This window comes from Ranitomeya variabilis, chromosome 1 (assembly GCF_051348905.1).
Source record: "Ranitomeya variabilis isolate aRanVar5 chromosome 1, aRanVar5.hap1, whole genome shotgun sequence".
Taxonomy (NCBI): domain Eukaryota; kingdom Metazoa; phylum Chordata; class Amphibia; order Anura; family Dendrobatidae; genus Ranitomeya; species Ranitomeya variabilis.
The window spans coordinates 848,720,278-848,744,411 of record NC_135232.1 but is presented as its reverse complement, the minus strand read 5'-3'; the positions used below and the strand labels follow the sequence as shown (position 1 = coordinate 848,744,411).

Below are 24,134 nucleotides of genomic sequence, written 5' to 3'. Positions count from 1 at the left end.
CTTGTCCTGCATCCTCACCATTATATTCAGCGTCAGAAGTATGCAAAGGAACATCTAAACAAGCCTGATGCATTTTGCAAACAAGTGTTGTGGATTTATGAGGTTAACATAGAACTCTTTGACCACAATGATCAAAGTATGTGCGAAGAAAAAAGGGCACAGAATTTCAGGAAAAGAACATCTCGCCAACCATTAAGCATGGGGGTGGATCAATCAAGTCATGGGGTTGTGTTACAGCCAATGGCACGGGGAACATTTCACGGGTAGAGGGAAGAGTGGATTCAATGAAATTTCAACAAAATCTTGATGTAAACATAACACTATCTGTAAAAAAGCTGAAGTTGAAAAGAGGATGGCTATTACAAAAGGAAAATGATCCTAAACACGTCAAAATCCACACTAGACTATCTCAAAAGGTGCAGGATAAAGGTTTTACAATGGCCCTCATAGTCCCTTGATCTGAACATCATTACAAATCTGTGGCTAGACCTCAAAATAGCAGTGCATGCAAGACGACCCAGGAATCTCACAGAACTGGAAGAATTTTCCAAGGAAGAATGGATAAAAATCACTCAAACAAGAATTGCAATACTCTTGTCTGGCTACAAAAAGCATTTACAAGCTGTGATACTTTCAAAAAGAGGTGCTACTAGGTACTAAGCATGCATAGAGTCCAAACTTTTGCATCAGCCTATTTTCCTTTTTGTAATCTAATATATAAAGCTGAATGTGTGTATGTATGTGTGTATGCATGTCCGGGATTGGCATCTGAACCGTCGCAGCTACAGCCACAAAATTTTGCACAGTCACACGTCTGGACCCCGAGAGCGTCATAGGCTATATTGTGAGGTGAAATTTTAACCCCGCGCTTTCCAATTCACCAAACAATTTTGCTTCTATCTACATAATGGGGAAAAAGTGAAAGGAAAAGTGTTGGAGGCGTCACAGCTACAGGCACAAAATTTTGCACAGTCACACGTCTGGACCCCGAGAGCGTCAAAGCTATGTTGTGAGGTAAAATTTTAACCCCGCGCTTTCCAATTCACCAAACAATTTTGCCCCTATCTACATAATGGGGAAAAAATGAAAGGAAAAGTGTTGGAGGCAAATTAACAGCTGCCAGATGTGAACAAGGGGGACTTAAAGAATGAGAGCGATGGCGCCAAAGAGTATATACTGTACAGTTGCTAAGGTGGGGCCCCGACATGGGATAATCACCACACCACCACGGGGATATGAACACACACACAAAATGCGCCACAGACTACCACGTGCTCGAACACATATACCACCCTCAGCGCACATTTCACCACACATACACCAACCTCGCCACATAAAAGTTGAAACACAAAAGTCGCCGCTCAAAACTCGCCACGCGCAAAACTCTCCACATGCAAAACTCTCCACACGTGCAAAACTCACCTCATGGAAAACTCGCCACACGCAAAACTTGCACACGCGGAAAAATTGCCACATGCACAAAAGTTGCAACACATGCAAAAGTTGCCTCACACAAAACTTGCACATACTCAAAAGGCACCACACATAAAACTCGCCACGCGCAAAACTCGCCATGTGCAAAACTTGCTGCACACAACTTGCTACACTAACCTGTCACATGCAACTCGACACACAAAAAGTTGCTACACGCATGTCGCCACACAAAACTCATCTCACAAAAGTCGCTACATTCATGTCGCCACACGCAACTCAACACACACAACTTGACACACGAAACTCGCCCTAAAACACACACAAGTCTGGTATTATCCTTCAAAAATAAAAATCTGATTAATAAGCTGACAAACTACAAGAGCAACAAATGTACCATATAGGAATCCGGCAGCTGTCAGTCACATGACCAGTCTATTATGTGTATGTGTGAGCTAATATATACTGCCAGGGGGTGGGCTTACTGTTGGCTGGGGATTTATCAGGCTGCCAATTTAGCTTACAAATACTGAGGTAAAAATACTGACCAAATAACGTGTGAACGAGGTCTAATACAGGAGGAGATGACATACAGATATATACTATATACAGGAGGAGATGACACAAAGGTATATACTATTTACAGGGGAGATGACACACAGGTATATACTATATGCAGGAGGAGATGACACACAGATATATACTATATACAGGAGAGATGACACACAGGTATATACTATATAGAGGAGGAGATGACATACAGGTACATACTACATACAGCAGGAGATGACATACAGGTATATACTATATACAGAAGGAGATGACACACAGGTATATACTATATACAGGAGCAGATTACCTACAGGTATATAGTATATACATGAGGAGATGACATACAGGTATATGCTATGTATAGGAGGAGATGACATACAGGTATATACTATATACAGGAGGAGATGACACACAGATATATACTATATATAGGTGAGATGACACACAGGTATATACTATATACAGGAGGAGATTATGCAGCGCCCCAGAGTCCTGGTCGTTGCAGTACTGTGGCTCCGCCACTATGGGGAGCTATGGTGCGTCTGATGGCACTGAAGGAGTTCATCTGATGAGGTATCACAGACACAAATACATTTCACAGCTGGGCCTCCGGGGGGAGCTAAGGGTGCTATTCATTAGGCCACTCCCCACCATAGTGGGTAAACTGGGGGTCAGGCAGGAAGTTAGATCAGAAAGCTGACTGGGTTGGAACCAGGCAACACCTTGTGGCAGAGGGTGTTGTGGGGGAAGATACAGTAGGGTCTCTGTCAGGGGTGGGATCCTGGCAGAGGCTTGGCAACTTGAACGAACGTAACGGGACCGTGCCTGCTCCGGGTAGCGGCGGTACCCAAGGAAGGATTAGAAGAGAGATAGATTGTGCTGAGTGAGAAACGAGATCACGCAAAGGAGAAATACCAGTAGGAGTCGTGCTGTAAGACCGAAGCAACATCCTACTGAGGCGCACTACCGGTGGCCGGAACGCCGAGGGAGTATCATAACATTCAGCTTCAAGCAATACTCCAAACAGCAGCAGGACAGTCAGTCTAAGGCGGGCTGTCTCACCTTAAATCACCTATGCAGTCTTGGGGGGCAACTTGTGGAGAGGGGCGACTCTAGGGTCCCGGAAGAGCTCCGAGCCTACCCGTCAAACGGGTGCCGTCCCAACCAGAACATCAGGGTGGGACGGAGGATTAGCAGAACATCATCTAATCGAGTTGTGAGGGAACTTAAGAAACAGACACAACAGTTGTGGGGGACTTTCCGTAAGCACAGCAGGGAAGGACCACAACACATAGCGCTAGAAGGAAGGCACCGATTTCCACCTGTGAAGAGAACTCTGGAGGTGCCATTGGACCGGCCGGACTTGCGCAGCCTGGTGAACCGTATTCCGGACTGAGGACCCAGAGATCTTCAGTAAAGAGGTAAAGAGACTGCAACCTGGTGTCCTCATTATTTACTGCACTGCACCACCGCACCACCCCCCATCACTACGGCCTCATCACCATCATCTGTTGTACTTATTACACTGTGCGCCCCACGGCAGGGTCACGGACCGGGGCCTAGCCGCCGTGACAACCCCAGAGCAGAGACTCGGAGGCCCGGTACCGGGTACCCATCGGCCCTGCGGCGGTGGGGGCGCTACAACTTGGCGTCACGAACAGGATCTACTTAAGCCTGAAGAATCAGGTCATGTGTGTCTTGGAACTGTGATTTATTGTGCTTGTACTGTACTTTATTACCAAGACTGTGTACTACCACTTGCCGCCAAAAGTTCCCGCCAGAAACTGCCGCCATTGCTGCGCCAGAGAAGCCGAAGGAGGGCGTGCCATGGGAGGGGACTACCAAAGTGGCACCAGAAACGGCGACCGCCCCCTGCGTCTCTTGTTGCAAAGCAATGACCTGCCTCAAGACAGAGGAGAACCGCCCCCTGACTTGCAACGGCGGGAACGAGGTGAAGGAGGAACTCAACCTCGGAGAAATGGCGGAGCCAGGTGCATGCATTGCCGCCGAATGCCAGACAGCGGCGATGAGCAGCAAGTGCCCGAGCAGCGGCGAGGTGATCCCGGCTTGCCCTCACCCATCAGGAGCGGACTCGCGTCCACCGCCGGTGGGGGACCCGAACTCCTTGGAGCCGCCAATGGAGTAGCCGAGTCAACCTATCCCAGCTATGGAACCAGGGAAGGCGGAGTTACATCAAGAGGTGACTCCGGAGGAGCCACGGTCCGGGCTGCAGCCGATTCCAGTGTCCTCGTCAACGGACCGGAGCGACATCGGTGGAATCACATCAGGCGCAGGTATGGACGGCATCCCTACTCCCCTGGCCGATTCTGCTCCCCCGACCGATCCGGTTCCCCTGAGCGATCCCGCTCCTGTGACCGCTCCTCACCCCAGCAATGATCGTTCTTTCTTGGTGGAGCGGGTCATCCTTACCTCTAACGCGATGGGGAAGCTAGTGCCTCCGCTACCAACCAAGATGGGAGAACCCCTAGACGTGGGCTTAGATGGGGTGATCCTCCGGTGGGACACCCCCTGGACCGGGCCGGATGGGACCCGGGAAGATGGCCTCACCCTTGCGGTACTTACCTGGGAACAGTATAAGCAATGCCTAATACAACACTGGAAAGATCGAGACGAGACCGAACGATCTGACACACAACGTAAGAAGTCTGCTCCCAGTAGGAAAGACGTGGTAAAGCGGGGAACTGTGCTGGCCTACCACCCGAAGAGGGGATGGGGCTCCATACAGGAACCGGGGCTGCCAACTGACGTCTTTGTTACTAGCTATAATGTGAAGACCCCCTGCTGCAGTCGAAAATGGTGATCCGTTACAAAGAGGGGATCAGGTGACCTACACCCGCCATCGGAGTGCACAAGGATGGTGTGCCCGGAACGTTCGACGGTGTGAGCCTGAGAGAGCGCCCCCTGTTGCCCCGATCATGACTGATCCCGATTTGCCGGACCTTGTTCCCATCACCACGGTACGCCTTGTAGCGGCTACCGAACTCGCAAGCAGGATTAGCCTTCAAATCCAGGCACCGGCTGATCTGATGGCATCTGAGAGACCAACTACCAGTATGGGTGCCGGGGGACAAAGATCACCCCCAGACTTGGAAGAATAAACCTCGATACCATGAATATGTACATAGTTCTTAACTGTTTGTTTCCTGATTTTTGCTGCTGAACCCGTCCAGGGTTAACTCTTAAGGGGATCCTTCTGTGGACCTGGGATCCCTATTGTTTTGCTTTTGTTGATTTTTCCAAGTTTTGGTACAAGTTTATAGTTGAAAAGAACTGCTGAAATCATGAACAGTGCATGATCCGAACTTTTTGTATATAGTTTGCACCTTATTAAAGGCGCTCCCTACTGGTTTTACTTAAAGAAGGACTCTTTGTGAAGATACCACACTGGAACCTTTGCTGAGTATGGACTGGTAGCTTGAGAAGGCGTGCTACCTCATAGAGACTTGGTCCCCTCTTAAAGGGGATGTTCATCTGTTACGCTTAAACCGTGATATTGCTTTAAGACTGGAAGCAATAATGTCTTGACCCAAAGAAAGTGATGATAATGTTTACATGAATAAGTTATATGTATTTGACTAGTTAAATTGTGAAGAAATACTGATGATGTTCTCTGAGAAGAAAAAGTGAAAGATAGAAGAAGGATGCAGTGGGCCCGTAGGGATAGACGTGGTGTCCAGCATGCATGATAGAAAGAAAGATAATGAGAAGGCTTAATGTTCAATAGAAAATGTTTTGATAATGCTGATAGATAGTTAGGATAGAAGGTAAACCCTGAGTCCTCATAGGAGTCATGTAGAGATGGCTCCGTGCTCTTAAACTGAAAGCAATGTTATGTTCTATACTGTGTATAGTAGCTGAAAAGGCAGTAGGCCCTGGCTGAACGGGGCGGTCCTGTAACCGAAAGGAGAGGCAGAAGGTCTGGTGCCGATAGGACAGGCGGTCCTGCAGATCTAAAGAAGGAGAATGAAAAAGTTAAATTACCTTATAATGTGATTATAGGAAGGTCTTTAGTGGATTCAGAGTGTATGTCCTTAAAGGCAATGTTAAATTATTATTCAACAATTTTGCACTTAGTAGAATACCCGGTTGGGTAAGAAAAGTTATTTATAGCATGTTGCTATGATATTTAACCTTGTTTGTAACGTTCAAGTGTCCTCACCTCCCATAAAGGGAAGCTCTGTTCAAGTATACTTATTGTTATTGCACTCAACAAAACTGTATGTCTTTTTGCTAACTTGTATTGTTGTTTTCTTCCCAGTCCCGGAGTACTGTGTTTAACCAGGGGGGAGTGCAGCGCCCCAGAGTCCTGGTCGTTGCAGTACTGTGGCTCCGCCACTATGGGGAGCTATGGTGCGTCTGATGGCACTGAAGGAGTTCATCTGATCAGGTATCACAGACACCAATACATTTCACAGCTGGGCCTCCGGGGGGAGCTAAGGGTGCTATTCATTAGGCCACTCCCCACCATAGTGGGTAAACTGGGGGTCAGGCAGGAAGTTAGATCAGAAAGCTGACTGGGTTGGAACCAGGCAACACCTTGTGGCAGAGGGTGTTGTGGGGGAAGATACAGTAGGGTCTCTGTCAGGGGTGGGATCCTGGCAGAGGCTTGGCAACTTGAACGAACGTAACGGGACCGTGCCTGCTCCGGGTAGCGGCGGTACCCAAGGAAGGATTAGAAGAGAGATAGATTGTGCTGAGTGAGAAACGAGATCACGCAAAGGAGAAATACCAGTAGGAGTCGTGCTGTAAGACCGAAGCAACATCCTACTGAGGCGCACTACCGGTGGCCGGAACGCCGAGGGAGTATCATAACATTCAGCTTCAAGCAACACTCCAAACAGCGGCAGGACAGTCAGTCTAAGGCGGGCTGTCTCACCTTAAATCACCTATGCAGTCTTGGGGGGCAACTTGTGGAGAGGGGCGACTCTAGGGTCCCGGAAGAGCTCCGAGCCTACCCGTCAAACGGGTGCTGTCCCAACCAGAACATCAGGGAGGGACGGAGGATTAGCAGAACATCATCTAATCGAGTTGTGAGGGAACTTAAGAAACAGACACAACAGTTGTGGGGGACTTTCCGTAAGCACAGCAGGGAAGGACCACAACACATAGCGCTAGAAGGAAGGCACCGATTTCCACCTGTGAAGAGAACTCCGGAGGTGCCATTGGACCGGCCGGACTTGCGCAGCCTGGTGAACCGTATTCCGGACTGAGGACCCAGAGATCTTCAGTAAAGAGGTAAAGAGACTGCAACCTGGTGTCCTCGTTATTTACTGCACTGCACCACCGCACCACCCCCCATCACTACGGCCTCATCACCATCATCTGTTGTACTTATTACACTGTGCGCCCCACGGCAGGGTCACGGACCGGGGCCTAGCCGCCGTGACAACCCCAGAGCAGAGACTCGGAGGCCCGGTACCGGGTACCCCTCGGCCCTGCGGTGGTGGGGGCGCTACAATTACATACAGGTATATACTATATATAGGAGGAGATGACATACAGGTATATACAATATACAGGGGAGATGACACACAGCAGGTATATACTATATACAGGGGAGATGACATACAGGTATATACTATATACAGGAGATGACATACAGGTGTATACTATATATAAGGGAGATGACAAACATGTATATACTGAGGTGAAAATGAGAGGTGTGAGGTGAAAATGAAAAGGTGTGAGTGCAAAATGAGAGGAGTGAAGGAAAATAGTGGAGTGATCGGAAAATGACAGATGTGAGGTCGAAATGACAAGTGTTAGGGGGGAATGAGAGGAGTGAGGGGGAAAATAAGAGGAGTGAGGGGGAAAATGAGAGGTGTGAGGGAGAAAATGAGAGATGTGAGGGGGAAAATTAAAGATGTGATGGGGAAAATGAGAGGCGTGATGGGAAAATAAGAGAAGTGAGGTGCTATAACTAACCACAGATATTTACTATGCCCATGCAACGCCGGGCTCTTCAGCTAGTTTTTAAAATATAAAAGAAGAAAATATATTTTCCCCTTTTGCATAAAATACAAAGGAAATGTGTCATCTTTAACTTTAAGCCTTTTAGACATCATTTCATCTTCAACTTGCTTAACTGTTAACAATAACAGTAATTTTGACCAGGGGTGCCCAATCTTTTACATGCCACTGTATTTAGTTTATCACATCTACTATAAACATGCATGGTTAGCACTATGTTTCTAACAGACACTTATGACAGCAGATTATCTCCTTCAGGCATGTTTAAAGCAAACGGGATCCTTCTTTACCCAAAAACCGGTCCTGCAAATACATTAAAGAAGTTGTCCACTACTTTTACAGTGATGGCCTATCCTTGGTATAGGTCATCAATATCTGATTGTCCGGGGTCGGGTACTGTACATCCACCTCCAATACAAATCAATAGGAGGAGGATGTGCAGTACAAGTCCGGCCACAAGCGGACAGCCAGCTTTGCAAATGAGTACTTCCGGACATCAGCCACTGCCACCGATAACAGCTGATCAACGGGGATGCTGAGTGCTGGACTCCGGCCGATCAGACTTTGATGACCTATCCTAAGGAAAGGCCATCAGCGTAAAAGTAGTGGACAACCTCTTTAAATAGAAATTGCAGTAGCCCCAAATTACCTTTAGCTTATGATTATGAGCAGCTCGTGAATTGTAGACTACAGTGTGCACCATGTTTTATTGTAAGGAGTGGAGGACTTCGTCGCTCTACCTTAAGTAAGGGTGCTAGCCAAGCTCATATCTTTGCCGGCAAATGATGGCTGTAAGGCTAAGGTCACACGACCGTTTTCCTCTCATCTGAGAAAGTTGGTCCGATTATGCTAATCACACTCAAATCAGACTCTGATCAGAGTTTGAACAGAGAAATTTCATAGTGAGATCCGATTTTCTCAGATGTGGAAAAAAAAAACTTTCTACACCTCCTCCACCATTCAGCTTGTCTTCCAAGGGTGGTCCGATGTTTTCCACGGACGGCTAGACTTGAATGGATGAGTGCAATACGAGTATCGTAGACAAATCGTGAATGCTGTGATTTTTTTTCCTCGGACCACTCAACCTAAAATAAATAAATCGAACATGTGAATGGCCTCATTGAAAAACATAGGGACAAGTGCTGTCCGTCAAAATGATCGATAACACTTGTCCGATTTTTACGGTCATGCGTACGAGCCCTAATAATTAGCCATCATCTTTCTGTAACCTGTTAAATGCCATTAACAGGCTGTTAATATGTCAAATTACAGCAGCATTTACAGCATGCCGTCAGGGGGCACGATGTTCTATGTGCCCATAGGCGCATCCATGACGTGATTGAAGGGCGCCGATGGGTTGCCATGGCGGCCAGGGCTGAAGACCCCTGTGCCTGTCATGACAGTACTTCCATGAAAGCCTGCCCGTGGCTGTTGTGTATAGGAGACAGTGATTTTTTTTCTATACATAGCTATACTATAGTATTGCTGTGTATAGTACAAGCGATTGGATGATCGCAGGTTCAAGTTCCTTATATGGAGTATCAAATACAGTAAGAAATAAAAAAATGTTTTAAAAAATAAGAAAAAATATAAAAGTTCAAATCACCCCTCTTTTTCCCCATTCACAATGAAGGAATAAAGAGAATTTAAAAAATATACATATTTGATATTGTTGCGTTCCTAAAAGTATGTTCTATCTAGATATAAAATAAATTAATCAAATCAATAAACGGTATAATGAGAAAAAAATAAAATTGCAAGAATTGCGTTTTTTTTCGGCTGCCATAACGACACAAAGCAATGTAATAAGAAGCAGTCAAAATATTGTATCTACCCCCAAATTATATCAATAAAAACATTACCTCAAGGCACAAAAAACAAGCCCTCACACAGCTCCAAATCCGAAACTGGAAAAAGTTACAGCTCTCGGAAAATGGGGTCACAAGCTAACTGTTCTTTCCTTACGAATTTCTGAATATTTTTTCACCACTTAAATGAAACAAAAATTATTCATATGTGGTATCTCTGAAATTGTACCTGGAGAATTACATTGCCAGGTGATTTTCAGTGTTAACAATTGCATTGAGAAAGCCTGAAACAGTCTATTCAGATTCTGACCGGGAGTATGCATATCACATAATTGTAATCACGTGACCACCATTCCCGACGCTGACACCGGAGAATCCTCACAGTGCGCAGTGTGCACAATGAGAGTATTCACAAGTCTACAGTCACAGAGAGTGACTGCAGACTTGTTGTTTTAGACCAGACAACCCCTTTAAGGGGTTGTTATTAATATTATTATTATTATTATTATTCATTTTTATAGCGCCATTTATTCCATGGCGCTTTACATGTAAAAAGGGGGCAAATATAGGCAAATACAATTAAACATGAACAAAAACAAAACAAGGCATACAGGTACAGAAGGAGGGAGGACCCTGCCCGCGAGGGCTCACAGTCTGCAGGGGATGCGTGAGGATACACTAGGAGAGGGTAAAGCTGGTTGTAAGAAGATTCAGTAGGTTGAGGATCACTGCAGGCTGTAGGCTTGTCGGAAGAGGTGAGTCTTCAGGCTCTTTTTGAAGGTTTCTATGGTAGGCGAGAGTCTGATGTGTTGGGGTAGAGAGTTCCAGAGTATGGGGAAAGCACGGGAGAAGTCTTGGATGCGGTTGTGGGAAGAAGAGATGAGAGGGGAGTAGAGGAGGAGATCTTGAGAGGATCGGAGGTTGCGTGTAATTAAGTATCGGGAGACCATGTCACAGATGTATGGAAGGGATAGATTGTGAATGGCTTTGTATGTCATTGTGAGGGTTTTGAACTGGAGTCTCTGGGCGAAAGGAAGCCAGTGAAGGGCTTGGCATAGGGGCGAGGCTGGGTTAAAGTACTGCAAGTATTGTGGCTGCTTGCAGTGCTTCACTGTATCTGTTATTGCAGCTCAATTGCATTTTAGTCACATTCAATTAAATAGGCATTAGTTAAAAACCAAACACTGCACACAGAATGGCACTGCTTCTGGTAGAAGTAAAATGGGCATTTGCACATTTCATGCACATAGACCCCTTTGTTCTTGTGATTGGTGGGATCCTAGGGTAATGAGATTACTAAACAGCCAATGTTACGCCTAAAAACAAAATAGAGCTGAAAGGTAGATATTTGGTTTATGATAATGCTGATTTTCATCAAGTCCTTATGTGTAACCTTTCTCTGATGCCACGTTTCTTAGGAGTTACATATTAAATTAACTTTTTATTTACTTGAAGAGGAGATGAAAGAGGGAAGATGTTTGTCAGTTCTTTGAAAAAAAATGGAGGAAAACCTTCCCCGGCTTACAATTCGAACATTTCAACACTGGTAAGTTTATGTACTGTACAAAATGTGTATGTACGGGTGCTTCTCATAAAATTAAAATATCATCAAAAAGTTAATTTTAGTTCTTCAATACAAAAAGTGAAACTCATATATTATGTAGAGTCATTATAGCGTGATCTATTTCAAGTGTTTATTTCTGTTAATGTTGATGATTATGGCTTACAGCCAATGAAAACCCAAAAGTCATTATCTCAGTAAATTAGAATACTTTATAACACCAGCTTGAAAAATGATTTTAAAATCCGAAATGTTGGCCTATTGAAATGTGTGTCAGTAAATGCACTCAATATTTGATCGGGGCTCCTTTTGCATCAATTACTGTATCAATGCAGCGTGGCATGGAGGCGATCAGCCTGTGGCACTGCTGAGGTTTTATAGAAGCCCAGGTTGCGTTGATAGCAGCCTTCAGCTCATCTGCATTGCTGGGTCTGGTGTCTCTCAGCTTCCTCTTGACAATACCCCATAGATTCTCTGTGGGATTAAAGGGAACCTGTCACCTCTTCCTTCAGTATTGTTTCCTACACGCAACCTCCGATCCTCACAAGATCTCCTTCTCTACTCCCCTCTTATCTCCTCTTCCCACAATCGTATACAAGATTTCTCTCGCGTATCTCCCCTACTCTGGAACTCTCTACCGCAACATATCAGACTCTCACCTACCATCGAAACCTTCAAAAAGAACCTGAAGACCCACCTCTTCCGACAAGCCTACAACCTGCAGTAACCACCGATCGACCAAACCGCTGCATGACCAGCTCTATCCTCACCTACTGTATCCTCACCCATCCCTTGTAGATTGTGAGCCTTCACGGGCAGGGTCCTCTCTCCTACTGTACCAGTTATGACTTGTATTGTTCAAGATTATTGTACTTGTTTTTATTATGTATACCCCTCCTCACTTGTAAAGCGCCATGGAATAAATGGCGCTATAACAATAAATAATAATAATAATAATAATAATAATATTGTCCCCAGCGCCTGCACTGTAAGTTCGAAGGGCAGCGCAACTGCGCATGCCTGAAAAAAAAAAATACCAGAGCAGGCGCCGGGGACGCTACTGAAGGAAGAGGAGGCAGCGCCCGGCGTGCAGAGGTCATGAGTGACGGATGTGAGGCATCTGGATTAAGAAGAAAGACCTGCCCCCCGCACGATTTCACAGGTATGAAATTTCAAAAGCGATTATTGCAGCAGTGCCAGGGACCCGAACTAAAAGAGCCATCTTGTCAGAATGCAGCATTAGTGCTGCACAAGGTGGCTCTTTTAGGCTGCTTTCACACTAGCGTCATACGACGCACGTCGCAATGCGTCGTTTTGGAGAAAAAGCGCATCCTGCAAAATTGCCTGCAGGATGCGTTTTTTTCTCCATACACTTGCATTAGCGCATTGAGACGGATTGCCACACATTGCATCCGTCGTGCGACAGATGCGTCGTGTTGTGGCGGACCGTCGGCACAAAAAAACGTTACATGTAACCTTTTTTTGTGCGTCGTGTCCGCCATTTCCGACCACGCATGCGCGGCCGGAACTCCGGCCCCGCCTCCCCGGACATCACAATGGGGCAGCGGATGCGTTGTAAAACTGCATCCGCTGCCCCCGTTGTGTTCTTTTTTTTCACAGTATGCGTCGGTACATCGGCATGTCGCATTGCGATGTGCGTCGTACGACGCTAATGTGAAAGTAGCCTTAGTTACAAACGCCAGGGGGGGTGACAGGTTCCCTTTAAGGTCATGTGAGTTTGCTGGCCAATAAAGCACAAGGATACTGTTGTTTTAAAACCAGGTATTGGTACTTTTGGCAGTTTGGACAGGTGCCAAGTCTTGCTGGAGAATGAAATTTCCATCTCCAAAAAGCTTGTCGGTAGAGGGAAGCATGAAGTGCTCTAAAATTTCCTGGTAGATGGCTGCACTGACTTTGGTCTTGAAAAAAACACAGTGGACCTACACCAGCAGATGGCATGGCTCCCCAAACCATCACACATTGTAGAAACTTCACACTTTTTCTTTCCACTCAACTTTCCATTAATATGCTTGGATACAGCACTCTGTGAACAGCCAGCTTCTTTAGCAATGACCTTTTGTGGCTTACCCTCCTTGTGGAGTCTGTCAATAACTGCCCTCTGGATATCTATTAAGTCAGCAGTCTTCCCCATGATTGTGGAGGCTACTGAAACAGACTAAGGGACATTTTTAACCGCTTAGGAAGCCTTTGCAGGTGTTTTTTGTTAACTATTCTAATTTACTGAGATAATGACTTTTGGGTTTTCATTGGCTGTACGCCATAATCATCAACATTAACAGAAATAAACACTTGAAATAGATCACTCTGTTTGTAATGACTCTATATAATATATATGTTTCACTTTTTGTATTGAAGAACTGAAAGAAATTAACTTTTTGATGATATTCTAATTGTGTGAGAAGCACCTGTATATGTATATGAACAAAATAAAAGCATATGTTGGAGTTCACACATTGAATCCTTTTTACCAGGAAATAAAAAAAAATTGAAAGCTACTTTCCCATAGAGGGTCAAATCTCTTTAAAATACTTAATTTCAGCGAAATTTTTTTTTTTAAGGGAATAGTACATGCAAAGAAGATGCAAACATATCCATGAGATAGGTGTAAGAAGATGGAAGTTTTGCCCACTTATCCCCTTTGAAGACACGTGTATTGTTGTGATGTATTTTGATGTGCAATGTTTTAGTAATTATTATTATTTATTTATATAGCACCATTAATTCCATGGTGCTGTACATGAGAAAGGGGTTACATACAGGGTTATAAATATCGTTTACAGTAATCAAGTTTACAGTGACAGACTGGTACAGAGGGGAGAAGTAATGTGTGTTATTAGAGATATGTTGTGTTCTGCCCAGCGGCAGTGAGTTGATAGGGACGGTAACAGTTGGGACAAGCCCAACAGGTAATTAGTTGGGACTAGCCCAGCGTGAGAGGGGATAAAGTGAAGGGACAGAGACAGAAGGTCAGAAAGGACCCAGCCTGCAGCAAAAGCAGACCTACGGTCTAATAAGTCAGCAGAGCCTCATGACATGGGTCAATGGAGACCTAGGGAACGAATATCGAGATCCAGGAAAAAGGCAAGAGAAAGTCACAGAAGGTGTGAGTGATTCTCCAAAAATTGAATCTGTGGGCAGGAATCCTATCAATGCAATACCGAGCTTGTAAGTCCAGAAGGTAACAGGACAGATCAGAGCAGGAAACATGGGACAAGAGAGTGCCCCAGGCGGTAGTTCCAAGACATTGAAAAGCAGAGAGGTTGAGTAATGACCATAATGACAAAATAGCTCCCCTAAGGGGAAAAAAGATGCGGAACTGTGGGTTGAAGAAAAGGATTATCACTTACTGACTGTAGTATCGTTATTGGAGAAAGGGAAGTTTCAGAAGTATTGTGCTGGGTTGTGGTGAACACAGAGGTCTAAGCAGGACAGAACCGAGTCATTTTGGGAAGCACGGAAAGAATGTGTATAAAGATGTTTCAAGTGCTAAAAGAAACATTCATGAATGTATGTACCCACTATCTGCTGTATATAATTCCCACCAAGTTAATATTGAGTAAATGACAGTTTACCCTTAAGTGTTGGTCTTCCTCTTTGAACTTTGCAAGACCTGGTCCTGGCTAGCCAGTCATCGGCAGCATGCAGCCTGCAAGAGTGTAATGCCTCCATAGCTAAAGTCTACACATCCGGTCAGAACCCCTATTTTCATGTAGGGTGCCAGGGTGTGCAACATGAGTTCCTTGTCCATGGCTACCTTCCTATGCCACATTGCATAGGGCATGTACAAGCTCAATATTGCTGTCTACACTCTGAATCTGGATAGTGAAAGGATGTTGTAGCTCACAGTTCAGTCATAGAGATAGGGAGAGAAAGGCATAAAACACTGAAGGAACTGTACAGATAGTGTGTGACATCACAACAGTGCAGAATATTTACCATTAGTGATAAGCTAACGTGCTCTGATAAGGTGTTATTCGAGCATGCTCGTGTGCTGTGTCTTTATCGTGCTCGAAACATATGTTCAAGTTCCCGCACCTGCATGTCTGGTGGCTGTTCGACAGCTGCAACACAAGAAGGGATTGTGTAACAAACAGACCATCCAAGCATGTGTTTCGGCTGTTGAGCTGCTGTCAGACATTCTGGTGTGGGGACTCTAACATATTATTCGAGCACGCAGAAGACACTCAGTTAGCACCCGAGCATTCTCGAATAACACCTTATCAGAGCACATTCGCTCATCACTATTTACCATCTGTTTACGTATTGAATTTGCTATCCATTACCAGTGCTACAAGTACCCCGACCCTCCATTCAGAGTAGCCTAGTATTTTGCAATGTTGATTCAGAGGAAGCAGAAAACACTAAGAGGGGAAAGCCGGTTAAAAATCACTCCAACAATTGTAAAGCAAAATTGCAATGTATGTCCCTATATACAGTGCCTTGCGAAAGTATTCAGCTCCCAGGAACTTTTCAACCTTTTCCCACATATCATGCTTCAATCATAAAGATACCAAATGTAAATTTTTGGTGAATAATCAACAACAAGTGGAACACAATTGTGAAGTTGAACTAAATTTATTGGTTATTTTAAATTTTTGTTAAAAATCAAAAGCTGAAAAGTGGGGCGTGCAATATTATTATTCGGCCCCTTTAACTTAATACTTTGTTGCGCCACCTTTTGCTGCGATTACAGCTGCAAGTCGCTTGGGGTATGTCTCCAGGCTCGGACTGGCCCACAGGGTAACAGGGGAATCCTCGGGTGAGCCCCTGTGTAGATCTGGGCCCCCAACCCCACTATATAGGCAGTACTTGGCACAATTCACTTGATTCACTCTGAACAGAAAAAAGCAGCATCTCATCATTCATTAACCACGCTACCCAGTTTATTATTATATAGAGGTATAGATAAATTTGTGAACGAAGGCAGTATAATATTTGAATGCAGGTGAAAAGTAGGCCCCCCAAAGTCAATGTTATTGGTGGGCCCTTGTCACCCCAGTCCGACACTGTATATCTCTATCAGTTTTGTACATCGAGAGACTAAAATTCTTGTCCATTCTTCCTTGGCAAACAGCTCGAGCTCAATGAGGTTTGATGGAGATCGTTTGTGAACAGCAGTTTTCAGCTCTTTCCATAGATTCTCGATTGGATTGAGGTCTGGACTTTGACTTGGCCATTCTATCACCTGGAAGCGTTTATTTGTGAACCATTTCATTCTAGATTTTGCTTTATGTTTGGGATCATTATCTTGTAGGAAGACAAATCTCCGTCCCAGTCTCAGGTCTTTTGCAGACTCCAACAGGTTTTCTTCAAGAATGGTCCTGTATTTGGCTCCATCCATCTTCCCATCAATTTTAACCATCTTCCCTGTCCCTGCTGAAGAAAAGCAGGCCTAAACCACGATGCTGCCACCACCATGTTTGACAGTGGGGATGGTGTGGTGTTCAGGGTGATGAGCTGTGTTGCTTTTATGCCAAACATATCGTTTGGCATTGTTGCCAAAAAGTTCGATTTTGGTTTCATCTGACCAGAGCACCTTCTTCCACATGTTTGGTGTGTCTCCCAGGTGGCTTGTTGCAAACTTTAAACGACACTTTTTATGGATAGCTTTGAGAAATGGATTTCTTCTTGCCACTCTTCCATAAAGGCCAGATTTGTGCAGTGTACGACTGATTGTTGTCCTATGGACCGACTGTCCCACCTCAGCTGTAGATCTCTGCAGTTCATCCAGAGTGATCATGGGCCTCTTGGCTGCATCTCTGATCAGTCATCTCCTTGTTTGAGATGAAAGCTTAGAGGGACGGCCGGGTCTTGGTAGATTTGCAGTGGTATGATACTCCTTCCATTTCAATATGATCGCTTGCACAGTGCTCCTTGGGATGTTTAAAGGTTTGGAAATCATTTTGTATCCAAATCCGGCTTTAAACTTCTCCACAACAGTATCAAGGACCTGCCTGTTGTGTTCGTTGGTCTTCGTGATGCTCTCTGTGCTTCAAACAGAACCCTGAGACTATCACAGAGCAGGAGCATTTATACGGAGACTTGATTACACACAGGTGGATTATATTTATCATCATTAGGCATTTAGGACAACATTGGATCATTCAGAGATCCACAATGAACTTCTGGACTGAGTTTGCTGCACTGAAAGTAAAGGGGACGAATAATATTGCACGCCCCACTTTTCAGTTTTTTTATTTTTCACAAAAATTTAAAATAACCAATAAATTTTGTTCAACTTCACAATTGTGTTCCACTTGTTGTTGATTCTTCACCAAAAATGTACATTTGGTATCTTTATGTTTGAAGCATGATATGTGGGAAAAGGTTGAAAAGTTCCAGGGAGCCGAATACTTTCACAATGCACTGTATCTAGCAGTGATATTTCACAAGGCACTGTATCTAGCAGTTATATTTGCATCAGGGGATTATTGACCTGTGTTGCCTAATAACTTATGTTTATCTTATCTTATATATCTTTTTATGCAGATTGGCAGCGACAAGACCCCACTTCAGCTAAACAAGAAAAAATGGGAGTTTTCAAGAGCTGAAATGAGACTGCCAGAGATCAGCTATGGCCACTTGCCAGAACTGAAAAGCACAGATGTTGGCTCTCTTTACAGCGGTGAGGTTTTTTTTATCACATTGTTTCTTAAGATCTTAAATTGTAAGTGTAAATATAATGAGAGGAATTCACCAAAATATGCTACACTCGAGTAAAATGTAACATATTTAAGGCACAGTCAGGAGGCCCCCATGTACATTAGATAAAAGTTGGCAGGATTAACCGACCAATGTGTATGGAGGTTTTCTTACTGTACTCCAATGAGTTATGTTTGAGGACATAAAGATCAGGTGGTTGTATGAACAGCTTTTGCTTGTCCATACAATAGACAAACAAATCTATACCTGCTATTTGCATAGCAGGTGCAGGGACTGTCAGAAAAATCAAAAGGTGGTAGAAAAATAGCTCACTAGGTGGATTAACTTGCAGCAAAGTCAAGGATGAAATGGAGTGGTGAAAGACTATTAGGATCAGAGATATTTCAGTAGTCTAGGTGGGATATGCTGAGGGTAAAGAGCAGATTTTAGAAATGGATTTGAGGCAAGAGAAGGTGGAAAGTGCTTGGACATATGATAAAGGACAGGGAGAGTCAAAAGTTATCATGAATCAGTAAACCTGTGAGTATGGAGTGTTTAATCCTTTAAGAGTTCCTTTTATTGACATTGGTGCCAAATGACTTTCAGGGCATGGTTCATTGGCCACTTCAGTAATCTGTGACAGCTGGACAGGACCCTGAGGACTGCCTCATACCTGACTCTCTGTGACAAGATGTCCCATGTGCACTACATCACATGGATGTTGTCCAGGTAGCTAATAAAAAGAAGGGCAGCTGACTATTGACATGGCTCAATCGATTTGCACTAATTCTACCCATCAACAGCCAGGGATTACCCTTGTTACTTGATAAAAGAGTGGTCAGCCCTAGACTTGAGGTTTTTCTAAATATCAGCTTTGTCCAAGTGCGCAGAACTCTTCCTAATGCTCTTTGAAAAGGTTCAAATTTCTCATAAAAGTCATGCCTGAAGTTGCAGGTTGTGGAATCCAGGCATACAGAATTAGATCCCACAATCTTCTGCGACGCCCATTAACACAGCTCTTTTCACTAACACAGTACTGCTACATTATTTACTAAGGAGGACAAAGGAGAACAAATTGGAGCGTTTGAGGCTAAAGGTACCTTCACACGAAGCGATGCTGCAGCGATAGCGACAACGATGCCGATCGCTGCAGCGTCGCTGTTTGGTCGCTGGAGAGCTGTCACACAGACCGCTCTCCAGCGACCAACGATGCCGAGGTCCCCGGGTAACCAGGGTAAACATCAGGTTGCTAAGCACAGGGCCGCGCTTAGTAACCCGATGTTTACCCTGGTTACCAGCGTAAAAGTAAAAATAACAAACAGTACATGCTCACCTGCGCGTCCCCCGGCGTCCGCTTCCTGTACTGTGTGAGCGCCGGCCCTAACAGCAGAGCGGTGACGTCACCGCTGTGCTTTTACTTTCACTTTAGGGCCGGCGCTCAGTCAGAGCAGGAAGCGGACGGCGGGGGACGCGCAGGTGAGTATGTAGTGTTTGTTTTTTTTACTTTTACGCTGGTAACCAGGGTAAACATCGGGTTACTAAGCGCGGCCCTGCGCTTAGTAACCCGATATTTACCCTGGTTACCAGCGTAAAACATCGCTGGTATCGTTGCTTTTGGTGTCAAACCTGATGATACACGCCGGTCTGACGACCAAATAAAGTTCTGAACTTTATTCAACGACCAGCGATATCACAGCAGGATCCAGATCGCTGCTGCGTGTCAAACACAACGATATCGCTAGCCAGGACGCTGCAACGTCACAGATCGTTGTCGTTCTCGTTGTAAAGTCGTTTCGTGTGAAGGTACCTTAAAAATATATATTCTTTTATTAGTACAAAAAACACAAAAATTCCCCAGAGGGGTTAGAAAAAGACATACAAATGGTGACTAGCAATAAAAGGCGGTCATTTATGCATAGAGGCATTAGGATTGGGTATGTGAGAAGGAAAATTGAACAACCTACCCATATGTGTCATAGTGGCCATTAAATTCCCTCCATCAACACTCTCCACCACACTTCAGCACAGTAATTCTTACCCATTCTGCACAAACTGATCCCCAACACACATGCAAGTGAATCCCAACTCACCCACTCTTGATGCCTGTATGCATAAAGCATCATCTTTCTTTGCTAATCACCATTTGTATGTCTATTTTAACCCCTGTGGGGGATTTTTGTGTTTTTTATCAAAATAAAAGAATATTTTTAGCCTCAAACACTTCAATTGGCTCTTCTTTGTCCTCTTTGGCTTTTAAGGAGTGGCTTTTCTGGTGTAGATGCCTTCAGGAGCTATAATGGCCTGATATTCATTTAAAATGTTCCTGGAATTTGTTTCATTACATTATTTGCTAAGCGCTTTCACTGTGAGATGGACAAGAGAGGGTTGTGGGATCATGCTCCGCATGCTGGGATAAAAAAACACCGAAGTCCGAACCTGACTTTTGCTAGAAAGTTGAGCCTTTTTGGGGAGCATTACAGAGTGTTCTGCACACTATGGACAAGTGAGGTCAGTAAGACTGAAACATCGCCTAGCTGGCAACGCCATGGCATGTTAGGACAACACATCATTGCTGGAGCGATGTGAACAGTATCCCATAGCATACTATATTATTCTGGCTGTCAAAGAGAAACCTACTAGGAGAGAACAAACACAAGTGTGAACAAAGCCAGAACTGTTATTTTCTATATACTGAACACACTGCCAGATGTTCTCTAGTTCAGGAAACTGATATAATAACTACGAGATATCTCTGTCGTTTGTGTATTGTGGGTCTCTTAAGAATACTATGTGTTATGCGGGGAATAAGTCATACATGTAGCTATGAAGGACAATTCATTAGTGAGTATTCCCTCTGGGTGTTCAGTGTGTAATGTAAGACTTCATTTCAAATGTAGGTACAATGAGGCAATGATTTCCCAGCCAGAAAAATTATAATAACTGTGTATTACTTCTAGAAAACAAATAAGCAGTATATCCTGAACATTTCATTTTCTCTACTAAATGTTTCTATAAATGTTATTACCGAAATATTTGTAATGTCAAACAATTTCCTTAATGTTTTTCCAGTTCGTAGTTCAAAACTGGTGAAGAAAGAAAATAAGACAATGCCAGAGTCTCGGATCCCTTCTCTAGCTATGATTGATCTGCATAATGCCAGCATAGCCTTGCCACAGGTCAGAGAACAAACCTGCCACAAAAAAAAACCAGAGAAAATTATTTAAAGGAAATATTTCTTTAGTGCATTTGTAATGGAATAAATTGTGTATTTTAGGGATGCCATATGTACTAATACACTTCACTTCTGATTAGGCAACTTTTTCTTTTGGTGCTCCTGTTTGTTTTTTGCAACCTCCTTATCCAAGAGCCATAACTTTTTTTTCATCAACATATGCGTATGAGGACATTTTGGTAGTTTTATTGTTCTATTTATTTTTTTATTTTGACATTGGCATGGTTTAACAGACACAACTATACCAAATGTATATATATATATATATATATATATATATATATATATATATATATATATATATACATATATATATATATATATATATATGTATATATATATATGTATATATATATACTGTATATATATATATATATATATATATATATATATATATATATATATAGTACAGACCAAAAGTTTGGACACACCTCAACGATTTTTCTGTATTTTCATGACTATGAAAATTGTACATTCACACAGAAGGCATCAAAGCTATGAATTAACACGTGGAATTATATACTTAACAAAAGTGTGAAACAACTGAAATTATGTCTTATATTCTAGGTTCTTCAAAGTAGCCACCTTTTGCTTTGATGACTGCTTTGCACACTCTTGGCATTCTCTTGATGAGCTTCTATGTTAATTCATAGTTTTGATGCCTTCTGTGTGAATGTACAATTTTCATAGTCATGAAAATACAGAAAAATCTTTAAATGAGAAGGTGTGTCCAAACTTTTGGTCTGTACTGTGTATATATATATATATATATATATATATATATATATATATATATATATATACACACACACGCAGTATATATATATATATATATATATATATATATATATATATATATACAGACACATAGATAGATAGATAGATAGATAGATATACACAAACTATATATATGATTTATTTCTAAATTTAAAAAGGAGGTGGATTAAACTTTTATATTTTAGAAATTTCCTTAATATTTTAAAAGCTTTATTTTACTAAACATTCACTTTTTAAAAACCTGTGATTGTTTGATCGCTTGTACAATATACTGCAATACTTCAGTATTGCAATAAAAAGTAAGAATGATAATCTCCTATGAGATTGGCAGTTGCAGGGATTGACAGTGGCATCTGAATGGTTAACTAACTGCGATCAGAGATACAGTGCCTTGAAAAAGTATTCATTGTGAAGTGTAATGGAAATGATACCTGTTTTTTTAATTACCGTAGTTTAAAAATATAAAAATTGTGATGTGCCTTTTGTATTTAGGACCCCTGAGTCAATACTTTGCAGGAACCCCTTTCACTGCAGCTACTGCTGCAAGTATTTTGGGACATGTCTCTACCAGCTTTGCACATCTAGAAGCTGAAATTTTTGCTCATCCTTTTTTCTCTGTGAGTTTGGACGGAGAGTGTCTGTGAACAGCATTTTTCAAGTCTTACCATAGGGTAGTGTGTCCTGTTGGAAGGTGAACCTGCACCCCAGTCTCATTTTTTTTTCAGCCTCTAACATGTTTTTCTCTAGGATTGCCCTGTACATGGCTCCCTGCATTCTTTTTTAACAACTCTAATGATCTTTCCTGTCCCTGCTGAACATAAGGCCCCCACCACATGTAGGTAGCGAAATACTAGGTCCTAAGTCCTCTTTATGAGTAGTGCAGTAATGAGCATGTGCATTCACCACTCGGATAGACAGTGAATGCAGCAGAGGTTGCGCATGCTCACTACCACTCCTTTAACACATGGTACTTTAGGACCCTCTTTCCTCTAGTTGTGAGGGTCCCAGCAGTAAGTCCCACAGCGCTCATACATTTAACACATATGCTCTGAATAGGTGATATAGATAGGTTTGAATCTCCGATGCAAGCTTATTTTATAATCTGTTTTATTACTATTTGCAGTTTGTGGGAAATTCAGCACAAGACCACACAGATGTTTCAGAAGCAAATTTCCCTCCAGTGGAACATTAAAAGTGCAATTTAAAATAAGAACAAGAGACAAGAACGTGGCAAGTTTTGTGAAAAAGTAACTCAGCGCATGAAGACACTGGACTGGGAGCAGCTTGGAGCCTTACTTTGAACACAATACACAGAATCGTGACAATACAGCAAAGTGCTTTAAAAACATCATGTGCTAAGTGCTGCATAAATGATGGGATAACACATACCATGTCCATTATAGCTTTACTTGTCTGCATATCAAAAAACAGAACTTACCTATCACTACATGTATGAATATGCCAGAAGGGAGCGTCAGATGGCAAGCGATTCATAGACATTTACACATCACTCTATGGGATTGTTCAGTTTACTTTATCATTTGAGAATGCAGCATGTGTGGGTTGGCAAGTGACAAAACTTTCAGAAGAAAAATGTAATTTTACACATTTTAGGAATGCATTTCACATTGAGGTTAAAGTGAGGAATACTATCAACTGAATTTTTTTTTACAAACTGTCTCAGATTGCAAAATAAAAATGTACCCTTCATTGACTTATTAAAATATATAGTTATCAAATATAAATGACTAGTCTCTATAGATGGAGACTGGTTTAAAATTGCAGTGTTTGGATTATATAAGAACGCTTAGTAATAAACAGATTCTGACAATAGCGTGTCCATTGTGCAAGTTGTGGAATTACGTACCGCCAATAGAATTATTTAAAATACGATTTACTACTAGGGTTCCAAACCATTTCATTTTCCATATGACTTTAAAGGGCCACTGTCACCCCCTCCAGCCGTTATAAACTAAAAGAGCCACCTTGTGCAGCAGTAATGCTGCAGTCTAACAAGGTGGCTCTTTTAGTTTTTGCTTCCCTCAATAAAGCGTTTTATAATTTTCCCTAAATACCTGTCTTTGTACCTGGAGGCAGGTCTGAAGCCTCCTCTGTGAAG

The 24,134-nt window shown here is 43.1% G+C and overlaps 1 protein-coding gene across 2 annotated transcripts in view; it reads left to right on the top strand.

Annotated features, from left to right (window-relative positions):
- The window catches only part of CDKL2 (cyclin dependent kinase like 2), a 132,603-nt gene extending 108,759 nt beyond the window's left edge, over window positions 1-23,844 (top strand). For both annotated transcript variants that reach the window (XM_077276683.1, XM_077276691.1), the window contains exons 10-13: window positions 11,238-11,328; window positions 17,854-17,989; window positions 21,076-21,182; window positions 23,139-23,844. In XM_077276683.1, coding sequence (XP_077132798.1) covers window positions 11,238-11,328; window positions 17,854-17,989; window positions 21,076-21,182; window positions 23,139-23,207 — 403 coding nt within the window. In that variant the 3' untranslated portion in view covers window positions 23,208-23,844. The remainder of the gene's footprint in view (window positions 1-11,237; window positions 11,329-17,853; window positions 17,990-21,075; window positions 21,183-23,138) is intronic.
- The last annotated feature ends 290 nt before the right edge of the window (window positions 23,845-24,134 follow it).